This window comes from Glycine soja, chromosome 11 (assembly GCF_004193775.1).
Source record: "Glycine soja cultivar W05 chromosome 11, ASM419377v2, whole genome shotgun sequence".
In the NCBI taxonomy this organism is placed as follows: Eukaryota; Viridiplantae; Streptophyta; class Magnoliopsida; order Fabales; family Fabaceae; genus Glycine; species Glycine soja.
The window spans coordinates 49,605,889-49,624,187 of NC_041012.1; the positions used below are offsets into that span (position 1 = coordinate 49,605,889).

The 18,299-nt window shown below is 30.4% G+C and overlaps 1 protein-coding gene across 2 annotated transcripts; it reads left to right on the forward strand.

Annotated features, from left to right (window-relative positions):
• The first annotated feature begins 6,674 nt into the window (after window positions 1–6,674).
• On the forward strand, window positions 6,675–11,129 carry LOC114377127 (GATA transcription factor 11-like). Of its 2 annotated transcripts, none has more exons than XM_028335530.1 (3): window positions 6,675–6,876; window positions 7,269–7,539; window positions 10,223–11,129. In XM_028335530.1, the coding sequence occupies exons 2-3, from the start codon at window positions 7,294–7,296 to the stop codon at window positions 10,937–10,939; spliced, it is 963 nt and encodes a 320-aa protein (XP_028191331.1). In that variant the 5' UTR covers window positions 6,675–6,876; window positions 7,269–7,293; the 3' UTR covers window positions 10,940–11,129. The 2 variants fall into 2 exon arrangements, with proteins under 2 accessions (XP_028191331.1, XP_028191330.1); XM_028335529.1 differs by having other exon boundaries at window positions 6,676–6,876; window positions 7,282–7,539.
• Window positions 11,130–18,299: the final 7,170 nt, after the last annotated feature.

Below are 18,299 nucleotides of genomic sequence, written 5' to 3' on the forward strand. Positions count from 1 at the left end.
CCATAGACAGCATTGAAGGTTAAATGTATTCATTCAAATCACAATTTGTGGGATTACAGTTTTAAATCAGAAAGACTGTAGCACATTTTTTTTTATTGATAGAAATCATAGAATTTAAAGACAGAGTATTAGAAGAAAGTTTACACCAATTCGTTCACATTGTTCAACCAACGGATTAAATCCCCCTTGAGAGATGATTATACACTTGCATCTCCTCTTATCTTTATCTACTGTATTATTTAGGGTTATAATATATACATTAAGAAACATTTTTTTCCTCCATATAGATTAAGAAACATATTCTCTCCATCTCATATTATTTGTCATTTAAGATAATGCATACCTTATTTTTAAAAATATCAACTACACAAATCATTACGATAAAATGATTTCTTCTACAAAATTACACTTATTAAAAGATTTAGAATATAATTGAAAGTTATTGAAGTATTTAAATAATATGCCAATAAATGAAGGCATTTTTTAAAACTAAAAAAAATAACAATTATTTTTAAAGAGATATATAATATAAAATTGAGGGTGTGAATATTTTTTCATTTATTTTAAAAAAAATGTAAATTTTTAACATATTATTTTTATTTTTTATTAATTATTTTGATAGTTTATAGGCTATTATTTTTCTCTTTATTTATAACATTAAATCACAAATAATAATTAATATTAACTTAAAATTTTAAAATGAATTATTAAAAACCAAAAAATATCTTTAAAAATAATAGATAAAAAGAAATTGAAAAATCAAAGACAACTTGCCACAAACATATCCTGGGACCTAGATCTTGCAGCTCATACTTATAATTTAAGCAAAATATGCCGACGCTTTACGTAAATATATTTAAATTTAAGTAAATTAAGATATCTATCAATAAAATATTTAAAACTAAAATATACTTAATTTTTGTATGATTTTAAATTATATATTAAAATAAAATAACTAAAATATTAAAAATATACCTAATAAATTTGAAAAAAAAATGAGCATCCTTGTCCAATGTTTTAGCTTTCCAAAAATAAATAAATAAAAACTATTCGGAATTATTGATTTTAAATGAACTTTAAATTTTTTAAATCATTAACTTTAAAACATGGAAATTTGCATATATATACTGGCAATATTTTCGTGTATTAGGTATTTTTCAATTTAATAAAAAATACAAGTAAAAATAAATTAAAGAAATAAATAATTTAAATTTAAGGAAAAAGTAATGAAAATAAATAATTTAAATCAATATATATCATATTTTTCTTATGATATTTCAAGACTTAAAATTTAAATTATGAATAATTAACATTACAATAATTTCAATATCCAGTCTAAGTAAAACAGAAATATATATTTAATTTGGTATAGTGAATCAAAATTTAAAATTAAAAAAATTAAACACTTTTATAGAAGAAATCATGTATTTAATGTTTTTTTTAAATGTTCTCATTTAAAACTGAAAATTCAGATTATAAAAATATGTGTACGTGTATTGGTAAATGTATACATTCATTTTATTATATTAGAGTAATTTGACTTAATATAAAAGATTAAATTATGTTAAGGCATCTAGTTGAATTGACGAAATAAAGTGCGTGAATTGTTATAAATATATTAATATTATCTTTAATTCTTACCAATTAAAAAAATTAAACTATAATTTCACGCAATTAACTTGACTTGGAGTAGTATATTTTGATGATAAATATTTCAAAACATCGAAAATAAATCATTTTTGAAAACGTGAAGATATTTCATAGTACAGATTACTCGAGTAAAAATATTTCTAAAATGAAATAAGTATTAAGCAGTTAAAATCTCTTGAGTTGTGACTTGATTTCCCTCACAAAAGCTTGCCCTAGATATATTTCCTTCCATCAGTGTGACTAGGTTGAAGACAAATCAAATAAGAAAAAGCTTGGCATGCTAGTGTGTTTATGTCAGCTGGACTCCCTCATAATTTTATAGTTTTTTTCGATATTCTTCTAATAATTCCTTTTTATGTCTTGATATGCTTTCTAATAACTTTCCTTTGATCTATTATTAATTAAAGGTATATCTTTATTTTTTAAGAGAATTAAAGTTAGACCTGAGAAGCATGTTTCTTTATTTTCAGATCTACCAATTCTTTCATGGCAAATATTGTCTCTTCTTTTCTTACCCTAGTGGTTGAACGTTTTCTTTCCCGTTATAATGATTTGTTTTCCTTTCATTTATTACCTTTATGTTGCTGCACGTATAATATCACCTCTCCATCAAGATAAATATTTGGTTATTAATTGTTATTCTTAATATACGTGATTTATCTGAAGAAAAAGTTTCGAGTTACAACTTCGTGAGTGTGTGTATATATAATGCAATAAAAAAAACTTTTTTTCTTCTATTAAGTCATAAGTGAGTATACACGACTCCGTTTTAGTTCATCGGTCCAAAGTTATTTTCAAATACTGTGTGTTTATAAGAATAAAAAAAGACATAAATTAGTATTCTAACAAAAAAATATTTGTTGATAAAAAAATAGTTTATATTCATATTTCTACTTCCAAGTTCCAATTCCAAATTTGTGAACTAATTATTTAATTTTATATTTTAAATTTAAGTTATCACGTAAAGTTCTTTATTTTATTTTTTATATGACATCATTATTAATTTATTCAGTTTAAATATATTTATTTATTATAAATTTTAATTATAATATAATTAATATTCAAAATATTTATTTATTATGAATATGAACTTTAGTTTTGTTAAAACAAATATTTATTTTGTACAATATACAAATTAAAATACTGAGTTACAGGTATTTCTTTACTCTAAAATGTTCGTTTTAGATTTCTTTAATTAAATAGAATTTTAATTTATAAAAAATTGTAATAAAAAAGTATCCATCTTTTACATTGAATAATGTAATTTTCCTTTTAAAAAAAACATTGAATAATGTAATTTATTAGTTATTAAATTAAAAATGTTCAATGATGTGGTAATTTGTAATTACTCGTATTTGTTAATGTTATGAACATTTTACATTAAGATATTTTGCTTTCCAAATGCTAATATTTTTGTCTTAAAGACGTAAATATCGTTGCATCTCCATTTTCCACCTATGATCTGCAAAAACGCATGGTCCCACGTTGAAAATTAGTACCATGAATTATTTAATCGGAGGGTCCATATCCATTTCTTCTTGCAACGGGAGTCAAGATAAATGTGGTAATAAGTATTCATAAAAAAACAATGTCGTAATAAGTAAGTCGTGTTTTCATTTGGTAAAAAAAAGTCATATTGTTCTAAAAAAAAGTCGTATTTTCAAGAATCAAAATTTACATGTGAGAAAAATAAATTTCAAATTGAATAAGATAATTGCTACTTTCATTTTTTTTTCTCGAATTTAGCTTCTATGCAACGAGGGTAAAGTACTTTAAAAGAAAAAAATATATTAATAATCATTAACAAAAAATAACATTTAAAATTACTAGTTTCAGAATTTATTATATGTAAACCTGATTTTAATACAACCTTTAATCATTAATTTTTAAATTAATGAATTTTTTTATCTTTAAAATGATTTTTTATTTATTTTAGTTCAAATAATTAATTTCTTTATACATTTACTTTTACAAGAAAAAATTATTTATATTTATTTATCAATTTCAAAAATTTAATAATATTAAATATTATTTTTTAAATATCTTGTACACTTACGATAAAAGAGAGTAAAATAATAGTAAATATCATATTAAAAATGAAAAACAATATAAAAGAAAATATTGATTACCAGTTTGTGTGCTACTCCATCTTTTAACAATTGAATGGCCTTTATGTAAAAAAAATAAAAAATTAAATGGCCTATGAGTAACGACTGTGCTGTTTGTAAATTGTTTATTTTAGAGAGTTTTGTGAATTGGATTAGCTCATATATTTTAAGTGTTTATCTACAAATTCTTTAAAAGAAGTTTATTCTGTTACAAAATATATTTTTTATGTAACAAATAACTTTTTGTAAAGAAGTTAGATAAAGTCCCAACATTTGTACTGTTATTTTATTTTTTTGGAAATAATTTAAGAGAAAACAATGCCCTAATTTAAGTCAAGAACAACACGTAAAAAAAAGGAAATCACGTAAAAGATTATTTAAAATTTCATAACCTATATTTAATAAAAAAAAGTATTATTAAAAAGCTCATGCATAATCATTTGAGTGAAAAACTTAATAGTAAAAATATAACAATTTTTATATATTACCTTGGTAAGCATACCAATTTATGTAAGTAACAAATAAAATAGTAAGATCGAGTGTCTAATACATAAGAACTTTGTTTGTACTCAGAATCTATATATATATAAGCAATTAGTGAATCAAATCGAATCTTGTTCATTGATTAAATATAAGTATAAATTGATGTAAATTAACTACAAAATAAGGAACGTGCAAAGGTAAGAAAACAAACGCTCGGAGCTGTGAAATGACGTTGCTAATGAGTCATGGGACGTGTTGGGGACTTAGCTTACCAAAATTATTCTTGATGCAATCGTAAATGATTTTTCTCTATTTAACATTAAATTGATTATTGCCCACATTTACTAACCTACTATAACCATGATCCCTTAAGTAAGAGAGCCTAAATCACCTAATATCACTCCTGATCATTTAAGAATTATATTAAATAATTTGCATTACAAGCAAAGATCCATAAATAAGGTTAAACAATATAATTCTATCCTTAGATATGGATCATCTGAATGTTCTTTTCAAGTTCTTATAATATGAACATTTCACCTTAATGTTCTTTTCAAATTCCTATAATATGAACATTTCACCTTAATGTTCTTTTCAAATTCTTATAATATGAACATTTCTCAATGTCTAAATCCTAAAACATTACATGTGAATGAATGATCAGACCACGAACATGATGATAAACACAGAAAATAACAATAATATCAACATAATATTAAATAGATAGTAAGAATCATTACATCAAAAGTATTTGGTTTGTAGAACTCTCAACAATGATGAGTTTTAGCCTCTCATTATCATGAAAAGTTTGTTAATATAAAAGGTAAAATGAAATAGAAGAGAAATGGAATGAAAAAGCTCCGAAAATAGATTTTCCTTGCACTAACTGCTTGAGCTTTCCTCCCTCCGTTTCCTTGCTTTCCTTCAGCGTCAAGAATATTGAATGAATGAATGATGCATTGTTTTCAAAATATCTTCCCACTTGATGGCCAATCAGAATTGCCTTTATGTGCTTAGCACGATGTTTGCGCTAAGTGCACATGTTTAGCTAGATCAAGTGATCACGTGCTAAGTTGCAGGATATGCACTTAACGCATTTGCACGTGATAACTGACTTTCAAGGTGATTTCTTGTCCTAAGCGGATTTCTTGAGCCGAGTGGTCCTTATACACTAAGCGAGATTGTCGCGTTGAGCCCAACATTTTAATTCTTCAATTATTTTCCAAACCTCCATCATATATTTACAAAAAAATACAAAAAATTTATATATTATTTAAATACAAAAAAAGTAATAAAAAAGAAACTTAAATAATTAATATATAATTTTAATATACAAATAACATATTTATAATACTTATCAACTATTCATTATCTTATTCATATGATATAAATAATAGATATTTAATATTATAAACAATTATTATAAAATTAATAAATTTATTATATATAACAAATTGTTGCTAGATTATAATAGAATTGCATATTAATTAATCTTTATAAAAATAAATTCTCTATGTAATGTAAAAATATTTTAAAACTTATCCAAAGGTGCTTTATTCTTAGTTTTTTACAAGCAATATTTGTAGTGATATGATGTTAAATGTTGGTGAGTTTAAAGGTTGATTTGATGATTTGAAAATAAAAGACAAGAGAAAGTCCCATTAAAAAAAATTGAAAAAAAACTAATATTTATCAATAGAAAAAAATTAAACGTGTTTTACTCATTCTTTTTAAAAAAATAAAAAATAGGTGTGCAATAATATTCCGTTGGTCTCGTGTCCTTCGTCGGTGATCGCTCAATCAATTTTTGTTTTTTTTGCAAATAAATCACTATATCAATTTTGGAACGATACAATCATTCAAGAAAGTATAATTTCTTTTAGATCCACCTATTTTTCCTTTAAACAATTCTTTTTAGATCCATATCTCATGCTCCATCACCGCTTTGACCAACCTTCTTTATGTTTTTCCATCTTCCCACACTTTTCTTCGCCTATAATTTTATTAACTACCAGTACCATTCATGGTATTAAGAAAAGGAAAAAAAAGGCATTGAATTTATATCAAAATCTTCTATCTTCATGATTTTCTTTTTCAAATATAACATAATTAAGAAAAAAATTATCAATATAATGTAACATAATTGAGATAAATTTATCTCTTACGTATGTGTTTCATAAAAAAAAATTATCTAAAGATATTAATCTCTTAAATGAATTTTTGTAAATATCTAAATCTGAAATCTTAAAAATTATCAGTGAATAATATACGTTAGATTTTGCTTATCTAGCTCTAACTTTATACTGGTAGTAGTACTTTACTTTTTAAAGTGTACAAAACCATAATTAAAAGGCAAATAAATAAATATAATAATGAAAATTTGGTGTGAAAGAGACGGAATACTATTATCGAAAGGGAAATAAATATTTATTGAGAGGAGGATGAGGGTTTCCGCATAGTAGCAGTGCTTAGTGGCGCAGAAAAATAAACCTAATTTACCAAATTCAGACACAGAGATTCTCATTCCTCAAGATCTTCTTCTTATTTCTTGTCTCAAATTAATCCTCAAACTTTCCTCTCTGTGTCTCTCTAACAATGTGCTCCATTTCCTCACTCCACCAAAATCATGTCTAAGGTTTTTCAAGCCCTTCCTTTTTTTCTTTTCCTTTTTAACCCTTTTTGTATCATTTTTTTCTTTTAACATCAGATATTGCATGCATTTTCCTTATTTTGTTTGTGATTTTGTTTTTCTTTTCATTTTGGATGAAATTATGAAAGACTGCTGTTTTACTATTTTTAGCTGGATTTTTTTTCTTTATTTGTGAATACTTATAAGGCATGTCGTCATTGTAGCAAAGTTAATTACCTTAATATGCAAATTGGAGAAGAAAAATAGAATAAATTCTGAATTTTTGGTGATTTATAGCCTATGATGGGTGGTTGGTGTTGTTGTTTTTCCAAATAGCTTCTGTTGTGTGCAAGCAAGGAATGACAATGTGTGTGTTTGGTGTTTCTTATGTGCTGTAGTGTTTTGGAACAGGATATTGCTAACATGAAGGACTCTTGGTTTTTCGACAATAACTTTAATGGTCTCTCAGACGAGATTTTTGATGATGTCATTAACTTTTTTGATTTCCCGCTGGAAGACGTGGAAGCTAATGGCGTCGAAGAAGACTGGGATGCTCAATTAAAATGCCTTGAAGACCCGCGTGTTGATGTTTATACAGCATCATCAGCTGGGTTGTGTGCCAAAACTCAAAATGAAAAGCCCCAACTTGGAATGAAGTTCTCTGCTTCTGTGAGTATTCTGTTCACAGTTATGGCGTGTAGGAATGTAGAGTGTGATATCTTTTAACTGCTTAAATTATTTTCTTGCGTATTGCCCGCATGGCTTCAAATTGCGATTCCGATTGCAGTTTCGTTGACATTGCATGGAAACGTGGTTGATGCAGCTACAGTTGTGGTCTTGGTGAGTTAAAAAATGTTGATTTCGACATGTTGTGGTCGCAATTGCAGTTGCAGATCGTTTTTTAAATCCATGTTTGCCCCTGTCCTAGTAGTTATGCACATGGAAAGTCATGTTGACACTTCAATGCACTGCACTTATTTTATTTGATGAATTAACTATATGGTTGTTTTTATCATGTAAAACTGAAATTATGCATGAATGCATCAACATTGAAGGAGAAATTTTGGTGATTTAGGCTCTTAAGTTCAGTTACTGGCAATGGCCGGTTTGTTTGCTATAATCTATATTTTCTGAATGAAATGTTTTTTTTCTTCTAAACTTTCACCGCAGACCTTTGATAGGAGACATTAATACTGCAACTTAGACACCTAGGAGTTTTTTATAGTTGGAATTTTGCAGGAGCGGTGTTGTCTTGTTACTTAGACAAGACAACTATGAGTTTTTACAGTTGGAATTTTTACAGGAGCTGTGACTTCTAAGGAAAACTAGAATGGTGTTGTCTAGGAATTTGTCAGATTGACAAAACAAAACTATTGGCAATCGAAATACTTAATGTGCAAGAGAAGAGATTTGTTGGATGAATTTGGTTATGATCTATATAGGAGAATTGGACAATTGGAGTAAAAAGTGGAAGATACAGGGGTTATAGGTTTAGTTTTTGTGGCGGTAGTCTGAATTCCCCCTTGAAAGTGTGCTGCCAATGTCATTTACTCATTCTTGGCAATAACAGGGTATCATAAGAAAAAAATTAATAATTAACAACTCAGAAAAATTGCTACATTTCATCTGATACTGACCCAAAATGTCCTGGAGATGCTGCTAATCTGTATGAAGTTCTTTGTCTTTATTCACCTAAAGTTTCCAGGGATGCACGACAAAGGGAGGAAGAAGGTAGGAAGCTTGGTGCTAATCTCTTTCCTCTGCCATTCAGGTTGCAGAAACTTCCTCTCTTGGTATAGATTTTTTGGATGGCATTAGAAGGTTTAAAGAAAAGACAAAAGAGGAAAAAACAGTGACAAAATATAAAGAAAAAAATTGACTGGGAAATGAGTCATCTGGTTAATTTAAGTAATTTTATGAATAATGATAAAGATTTATCAATCATAACTGTCTGGTTCTAAAATTCAAAATCGTTTTTATTGCTGTTGGAATTATTGGGGTTTTAGGCATACAGTGAGGAAGAGAGAAGAGTTTGAAACACTTCATTGATATTAACTAAGATGCATTACAGTGTATTGGTGTATTCATAAAACCTAGAGCACCAACCCTTATGTATACTAATCAGAATCCTACTAACTTATTAGGGGTGAAATCATGATAAGATAAGGAAATATGCTAACTAATCCTATTAGAGAATGAGGAAATAGGGAAACTGATCCTATGAGATATCCTATGATATTTATTATTTCTGTTCTATATACATTACTCATCAATTTTATTCGGTTAAATTTGTGTTTAAAATGTTTGAAAGAGATGTAGTAATAACACAAACTTCTATATAATTAATTTGTTGTTAAGTTGATATTTTGAAATTTATCGGTGGACACCGTGTAGGCTTTTAATTCTTAAGTCTCAACATCACCTTGGAACTCATGGTATACATTATTTGGGGTGTTGCTCTCAGGAGTGATTAGGTTCTGGTAACAATCCTTGGAATTTTTCAAGTGTTTAGTTATTTTGAATGGTGAATGGATGACATGCATACATAGAAAGATGTAAAAAATTGCTTTCCTAAGAAGTGGATGATTAGATGAATGTGTGTTTTATATGCTTGTATTTGGTGAATGGTGGGGTACAGTTATAAGTATCAGATCCCTTGCCCAAATCTACTGCTGTCTCCCTATGGATTTAATTGAAGAAACACCTTGCATATGGTCAGGTGGTTGATAGAAGTGAGCTGGGGCTGATTATAGATGTTGAGTTCTCCTATGTGTATGTGTATACTGTTTAAAGGTTATAAAAAACTTCGTACCCCATTGCCCGGAGGCTCTTCGCTATGCGAAGGTATGGGGGAGGGATATTGTACGCAGCCTTACCCTTGCATATGCAAAGAGGCTGTTTCCGGATTCGAACCCATGACCAACAAGTCACCAAGGCACAACTTTAAAGGTTATGAAACAGAAAATGTTTTACACTGTCTGCAGTCCCACTTTCTTAAGTGACAAGACTATGCTATGCAGTATTGCAAATTGAAATCGCAAAAAGACGCAAGTAGTTTGAGGGACTATGGCTCTTTAGTCCCTGATATGATGACTTAACTCTACAGCATCTGATAATTGGTAACTATACAAGTATACATATTAAAACAGTATCAATGCTTTCTTTGATTAGCTTTGTGGAGTATAAATGTAAATGTTAGAAGAAATTGCATAGATTCCTCTTTCACTTATTTATTCAAATAATCATATCCCCAATAAAACAGCTGGAAATTGTGTAGATGTTGCATCTGATTCTTGTTTTTTACTCCTTTTTCTTCATTTTTTGTTGGTTTGATAATTGTTTGGCATTGCAGGGAAATGGGATTTCCCCAATAAAACAGCTGGGAAAAGCTCCTGGACCAGTATATGGAAAGACCATTACTCACCAGAATGTCACTTCCAATGGAAAAGATTTGCATCAATTCCAAACCTACACCTACAGCCCAGTTTCGGTTTTTGAAAGCAGCAGTTCGTCCTCAGTTGAGAATTCCAACTTTGATCGACCTGTCATCCCAGTAAAGCGGGCTCGTAGTAAACGTCAGCGTCCTTCAAGCTTCAGTCCTCTATTTTCAATTCCTTTCATCCTTAATTCACCGGCTATGCAAAATCATCAACGGATAGCAGCTGCTGACTCAGATTTTGGAACAAATGTTGCTGGGAATCTATCAAACAAACTAAAAAAGCAGAAAAAAAAGGATTCGTCCCTGCTATCAGATGATGTTGAGATGATGAGATCCTCATCACCGGAGTCAGGTTCCCCCAGAAAATGCATGCATTGTGAGGTGACAAAAACCCCACAATGGAGAGAGGGACCTGTGGGTCCCAAAACACTGTGCAATGCTTGTGGTGTTCGATACCGGTCTGGCCGCCTCTTTCCTGAATACCGACCGGCAGCTAGCCCGACTTTTGTAGCATCACTGCACTCAAACTGTCACAAGAAGGTTGTGGAGATGAGAAGCAGAGCCATCCAGGAGCCTGTTAGGGGTTCTATGTTGGCTTCATCAAATCTCCATGGAAATGCTGTAGGATAATTTTTATGTTGGATTGATTACCTTTGAGGAAGAATCGGTAGTCTGTAGTCTTAAACAGGATCCTTCTTGTTTATTGTTTTTCATTATAGTCTAATGTTATATTGCTTAGCATCATTTGTTTAATTAATGTAAATTGATTGGTGAAATAAAAGGTAATAGCAGGTTAGTGCTTTGCGAGGAATTCAGGTAACATGGTGTTGAAAGTTGGAGGTTGAGAATGGTGTTATGTAGTTTTCATGGTGGTTGATGATGCAGCCAGCCAGCCAGCAATTTTCTAACTGGATAGCATGCATGGCTGTGGGGCTTAAGAATTATAAAGTAGGGGCAAGAATCTTTGCCATTGCTGATGCATGTGCTATAAGAACATAAAGTCAGGGATCAAATTGAGTCAAGGACAATAATATCACATGCCTCAAAACATGGCACAACATTATAAAGAATAAGCACATGCATGCGTGAGACTATTCTATGTTAGACCTAAAAGGCTAGAAGAATAATGCTTTTATAGTCAGCTTCAAAATGGCTTGGTTACTTGCCCTTCGTAACAGGCTAGTGGAATTTGTTTCTAGCAGCAAATTTTAAAGGGCTGGCCCATACTACAGTCCAGTGGTCGGTGTGGGCTGGCCTAATTTTTTTAAAAGGTCATTATGCGTTCTTAATTGTTTTGTACTTTTATCTTTAATTATGCATTTCATAACTTATATTTGGTTATAATAAAGATATTTAAGTTGAATTCATTTATATTTACACTGAACCACTTTTCCGTGGTTAGCATTTAATGTTAAACCATTCATTTGAATGGAAGTAACAAAGTTTAACCCATCATCATGTCTTGAAACCTTAGGGTGCGGAGCTATATTCGGATATGCTAAATGATATGATTTCATACTAAAAGATAATTAAATTGTAATATTCATACTGATTTTCACCAAATCCTGAAATTTATTTTTTTATAACTAATTTAATTAATCAGAAACAAGAAGTTAATTGTTCTGAAATTCTTCCTACGTTATTCCTTATACAAATATAGCACTGTTTTTATGTTATTGTCTTAGATGGTTTCTGTTAAAGCTGACCTGGTCAATCTATTGCAAAAGGTAGGCCCTAATTCTTTTAGTGGCCACAGAATGTAATGGATCCTAAGGGTAATAACATTTTAGAGGCAGCCCATATATTCACTTGTTTTATTCTTCAACCCCATGACTGCAACCATACCCTACGCCCTTCCCAAACAAAAATTCTCTTCACCCAAAGTTCAAACTCAAACGTAAGGTCACAGTTTTATTTTTTGGTTCAGCTATATAGTGGGGTTTAAATAGATGCACACCTCTTTATGATTTAACTCATTTTAAATCCTTTTTTAATAACATAAGCAGGGATTAATTTAACAGTTGACACCCGATGAGTATGAAAAACACATAATCGGGCCAAAAAGGAATAAGGTTTAGAATGACTTTTCTCTTTTTCACAATTTGTTTGAACTAATTATAAGATCCTCCCTGCCTATTTGGTTTTAAATTTAGATGTTGGTATGTTGTTCCTATTCACTAACAACCAGATATCAAAATTCAATCTAGCTTGCTATATATTGTCACCAAGTGTTATGCATTATTTTAAATTGAGTAAAATCTATTTTCCTCTCTATTATGGGTTACTCTTATCTCTTTTTATTTTAAAATATGCACTTTTTTCTTGAAAAATAAATATCTTTTATATTCGAGTCTTTTTTAATATAAAAGATTATTTTGCCTCTTGATGATTCTTCACACGATTAATAATTAATCAGGTTTGAATATTTACAATTTTATGACAATAGAAGATAAAATAATTTTTTTTAGACAATTTCAATGCTGATGCTAGAGATATTTGAAATATTGTTGCAATTTTAAAATACTAAAATCAATAATGGAATGTTCAAAATCAGTTGCTAGCCAGTGACACTAAAAGTTATCAAAATAAAATATCATCAAAAGACATATTCGTAATTATTAAGATGCATATTCACACTAAAAAAGAATTAAAATATAACTTGTATTAATTTTTTAATGGAGGGAAGAGTAATTTAAATTTCTCAAAAAGATCAACTATGCTCTGGCAATCATTCAATGAAAAGGGAGTGAAAAAATAGGACATGAATTAATATGTTGAATCTGTTGCTCCTGCTGATGCTGCCGTGTTGGTACATGCCCCATTTTAAAATAGTTAATGGCCATGAATTATAGTGGTCCTACGTAGTCTTAATTAAGGAGCTTGTGTGTCTTTTATGCCTTTTTGGTGATTCTCTAATTGCCATCCCTCCTCCCTAATACCTAATTACCAACCAAGTACCAATCTACCTCTACAGTTTAATAGACTTGATATGTTGTGCCCAAACGACCTAGGTTTAACTACAGTTTTCCCAAAATGAAAAGAAAGCGCATGCATTAATACTCAAACCAATGTTATAGGGGCGTCGATTTACTCCATACTTTGTACCATAACATTTTCTTTTTAGACACCAACATTCCACCAATTACTTTTCAATGTACATGAAATCATTTTTCTTATTTCTCTTTGTGTTGTGTTGGTAAACATTAAATTGGTTATTTGCTGTCTGACTTTTTGTCCTTCCTGGTGGTAATTCTTTTCAATTCAAACCAATGAATAGTGTTTAGGTTGTAGTTTAGTTGATCCATTCCATGCGAGCGGTTCATAACATTAATTTTGTATTGATGATGTCGTTTTCTTGTTTGGTTGAGAACAATAAATAATATTAAAGTGACCAAGAAAGAAGACTAAGACTACTACTACTACTCCAATTCCATTCCATTCCATTCATTCTTTCTTGATTCTTCTCTTTCCCAATGCCGAAGGACATAATATAACAAAACTAAAAAGAATAATTGAGTCAGGTGCACGAGTGGCATAAAGAATGAAGACGAAGCATGGTTTAGGACTTTAGCTAAATGAAATTAAATGAGTGCAATGCATTGAGGTTATGCAAAGGCTAAACTAAACCAAGTGCGAATGAATCAAGCAAAACCAAAACCCCTGATCCGACATTCTAACTCTCCTGAGAACGAAAGGAAAGTGTGTGTGTGTCTCATAATCGCACGAGACAAACGACAGGTGGCAAGTGGTGGGGGCGAAGGGCCAAAGGGCACTGTGAGTGAGACTGCCACACGCATTGATTATATCTAACGCTAACGCACAGTTTGGTGTAGGAATAAGAATAGGGTGGTGCCGTTTTTGGGCAAAGAAAGGTCTTGAATTGCAATTTGATGTCTTGATCAGATCATATCAACCATCTTCATGCTTCCAACAACACCTTCTCTCTTCAAACACAAACAGACAACAGCTAATTAAACACTTTCATCCCTCAATTTTTTTGGTGTTACTTTTGTGCGGCTTAATTTACGAACAGTTTTAGAAACTCTAACAACTCGGTTAAAAGAATTACATGATCAATGGTTCAATTAAAAAATAATTTTGGAACCTATTTCTCTTCTTGTCTTTTATTTATTTTTATTCAATAAAAAACTTTTCAGTTTTACTTTGTCTTTATACCTCTTTGTACTCTTTTTTATACATATTTACCTTATTTCTCCTCTTTCTTTCAAAGAGAATATAAAAGAAATTAATATAATTTGTTGTAAACTTAAATCCACATGTATGGTTATGTTTATCACCATGATAGATTGAGAGGAGAGATCATTTATGAATGATTCGTAATCTCAACTTCTAAGCTAATGAGATTTTATAATTATTAAAATAAACTTATACATCAAGATTAACGAGCAAGAATGATCCATGTTCTCCTTCTAGTACCAAATATTTTGACCTCTAATTCACATGTATGATTAGAATTTTTGTATAAAAAATATTATTTATTTTAAGTATTCAATGAGGTTAGTGTTTAGTTATTATAAAGAATGTTTTAGTGGATTGAGAGGAAAAAATATTTATAAATAATACATAATTTAAACTCGATCTTAAGTGATATGAAACTTTATTTCTATCGGAATAATTTATATTTATCAACGTAAAAAATTAAAATAATTGAAATATTTACTGAAATAAAAAAGGGCCGTTTTGATTAACCTTTGCTTGTCTTGACTTGACTTGGGGTTGAATTAGTTGTAGAGTAATATCTTGTGGAATGCGATGCACTCTCTCTTTTTCTCTCTCTCCCGTGAGGCAGTGACAGAGAGAACACAACGACAGAGATTCCTGAGAGAGACTGCATCCACATCATCATTCATCACCATGCCGGTGGGACCCACCCGGCTAGTTACGTCCCTTCATCAATGTCGCTGCCAACGAGGAACAGCTATAACCCTTCTCGGATGCTGACACGTGTCCAAACTCAAGCCATGCCAGGTCAACTCCGCCTCCTGCTCGTGGGGGTTCTTGTCTCTTCACTGCTACTACTTACTATGCTATGCTCCACTCCTCAACCAAAATTAAACTATCAATTACTATTTTCTTTCGTTTTCAATATCACCCCAATATACATGCGTGTGACTTTCACTTTTTTTTATTATGTAATCATTATTTGTATAAGTAATTCCCTCTTTTTAACGTAACTTTATTTCTTTTTTCCATATTAATATCAATGCCACCACAACTCATCATGCAACATCCACCAAAGATTCTCCCAAATCATTTAATTTCCTTAGAAATAATATATGAAATTTTAATAATTTCATACAAATTAACATGATTTTCTACTAGTGTATTTTATGTGTATATTCATTTATACTTCAAGACAAGTCAAATCCACTTTAGTAATAGTGTAATACTGCCTTAATTTGTTGAATTAATCCTTTATTGATCTTAATTACGTGCAAAGAGAAAAAGAAATAGTTTGGTGGGAATCGGGTATTGGGGGACTGGTCCATCGATCGTAAATAATAGTAATAATGTGGAGTCGACAATGGACATAAACGTGGAGATGGCTGGCTATAGATAAATGGATTCACTCAAAGCTTTATCATCAATTATCGTTGTCAGACTGAGAACACATCAGAGGGAAAGGACAGCGACTCCCTTTTTTGGCTCTGCCTTTCTTTTATTTTCTTCATCGTGCCATATTGTTTTGGACACCCTCACAAACAATACAATGGCGAAACTTATGCTCATTTGTCAATTTCTCGGGACCCTATCCCATTGGGTCCCATTTCCCTCTTGGTCTTGGATATATTCACTATTTCCACTTAACTACAACACTGGATTCTCTTTTACCTTTTTCAGATGCATGCATTTTTTAATGGGGCACCTCACTTACCCATAACCTACCACCCCCTTAAATAGAATTCGATTAGGAGGAGACAGGTTTGTAAAGAAAGCTAATGAAAGCCAGATGCCAGATCATTTTTTTTTCTAAAAGATAAAAGGTGAAAGACTATTATAAGACAAGCAAGCAACTGTTACTAATATGGTGAATTAATTAGTATGAAATTATTTAAATTTAATCTATAATCTTTAGTTTGGGTTTTAGATATGTAATTATATTAAATATTTTTTAAAAAATTACATTATCTTGAATAGAGTTGTATATATAAAAAATACATTAATTTGTGATGTCATACCAAAAAAATATAAGCTAGCAATTCCCACATGATAGAGAAAAGGACAGTGTTAAATTACTGAATTAGTAATAAGTTTGGTTGAAATGAATGAGTTTCTTTGGTAAATAAATACTATAGATAGATTAATGGAGTGTGTGTGGGGCGGAAAAAATGGGACAAAGGTTAAAGTTATGGCCTTTGAGCACAAGATAAGAATGAGATTGATATGAGGGGCCAGGGGTGGCTGACTATACAATTCAATTCTTCAAATTATTATCCCAACATTTCTGTACACATTGATTGTTTCTTCCATGCTTCTATCATTTCATCTTCTTGTCTTAATTGTCTCGACGTTGTGTGTCGGTATCAATGTTGATTCTTAACCAACCAATCCTATTCTTTTCCGAACCACATCTTTTTTGGCTGATTTATCAACCTTTTTTATTTACCTTTTGCTCATAATTATCCTCATGTTGTTGTTAATATTGTTCTTTCTCGTTATATAAATACAAAAGCTAGCGCATATTAAACTTGTTTTAATGGACATTTAACATTATTATTAATAATAACTATTGACCCTGATGGAATAGAATAGATTAATGATGTTACATCCAGGCTGGTACTAACGAGTAACTACGTTGCCGGTTCACCTAAACAACTTGTTTAGTAAGGCAAGTTAGTGTGATTGATTCCTATGCTTTTGCGGCAGCAGCATGGAAAGTTATTCCTTTTAACTCTTACAGGATGATGCTATACCCTATTTGACTATGACTACATGCATATGCATATGCCCTGACAATGCTTGCTGAAATCGGCTATGTATCGTACATGCTGGTGGTTTCCTTTGTGGTTGTACCCAATGCTTTTGTCGCCTCGTGCCTACTTGTTTTAACTGGTTTTTCTCTCTTTCTCAACCTTATTTCTATTTCCCGAGATTTTTTGCCTTCAGTTCAAGCTTTATTTATTTGATGTGATCACAATCAAGAACTAATGTTAATATTGATATGCATGTACGTATGAGGGACATGATTTTTGTAGTTGTGATGGGAAATGGAGTATTTTTTGTGTGTGTACATGGAGGAATTTAATTTGTAGGGTTATTGTATATATAAATTATAAGTACTTATATGTATATATATATATATATATATATATATATATATATATATTATTTGTTTGTTAATTTTTGTATATATAAAGTCAATAGGGGCATAAAGAAACGGGGTGTCCTAGAGTCGGCAAGAAAAGAACATGAGAAACTTTCCGTGTCCTTCTTCTTTGTCATAACTCATAACCAAACGAGGTTTTCGAGAGCCATATCTTGGCATGAGGGTGGCGTTTTATCAGCACAACACAATCACTCGTCCCCAATAGACAAAAAGCTACCCTTCACCATGTGGACATCCCCATCTTGCTTGCTGTGATCAATGTCCTTTTCGGTTTTCACAAGCGACATATCTTCACCATTTTGATATATATATATATATATATATATATCACAAAATGAAAGACAACAAATTAAACCATTTCCACCAATATATTGGTTTGCTGACAATTTCATATTTGTTTGATTAATTCCACGTATGGAACATAATTAAAGATCAAAATTAAAGCTCTTGAGCATGGAAAATTGGAAATGTTCATACAAAAAAAGGGGTCTGTGTCGTTCATGCCTAGGAGTAATACACTTAACCCTAATACTTCTCTTCATGACTGATACAACAGACAAGTGAAACAACCAGCCCATGCGAAAGAGCAAGAGGCCCACATTTATCGCTTTCTAGTTTCTTCTTTCATTTATTTAATATTTT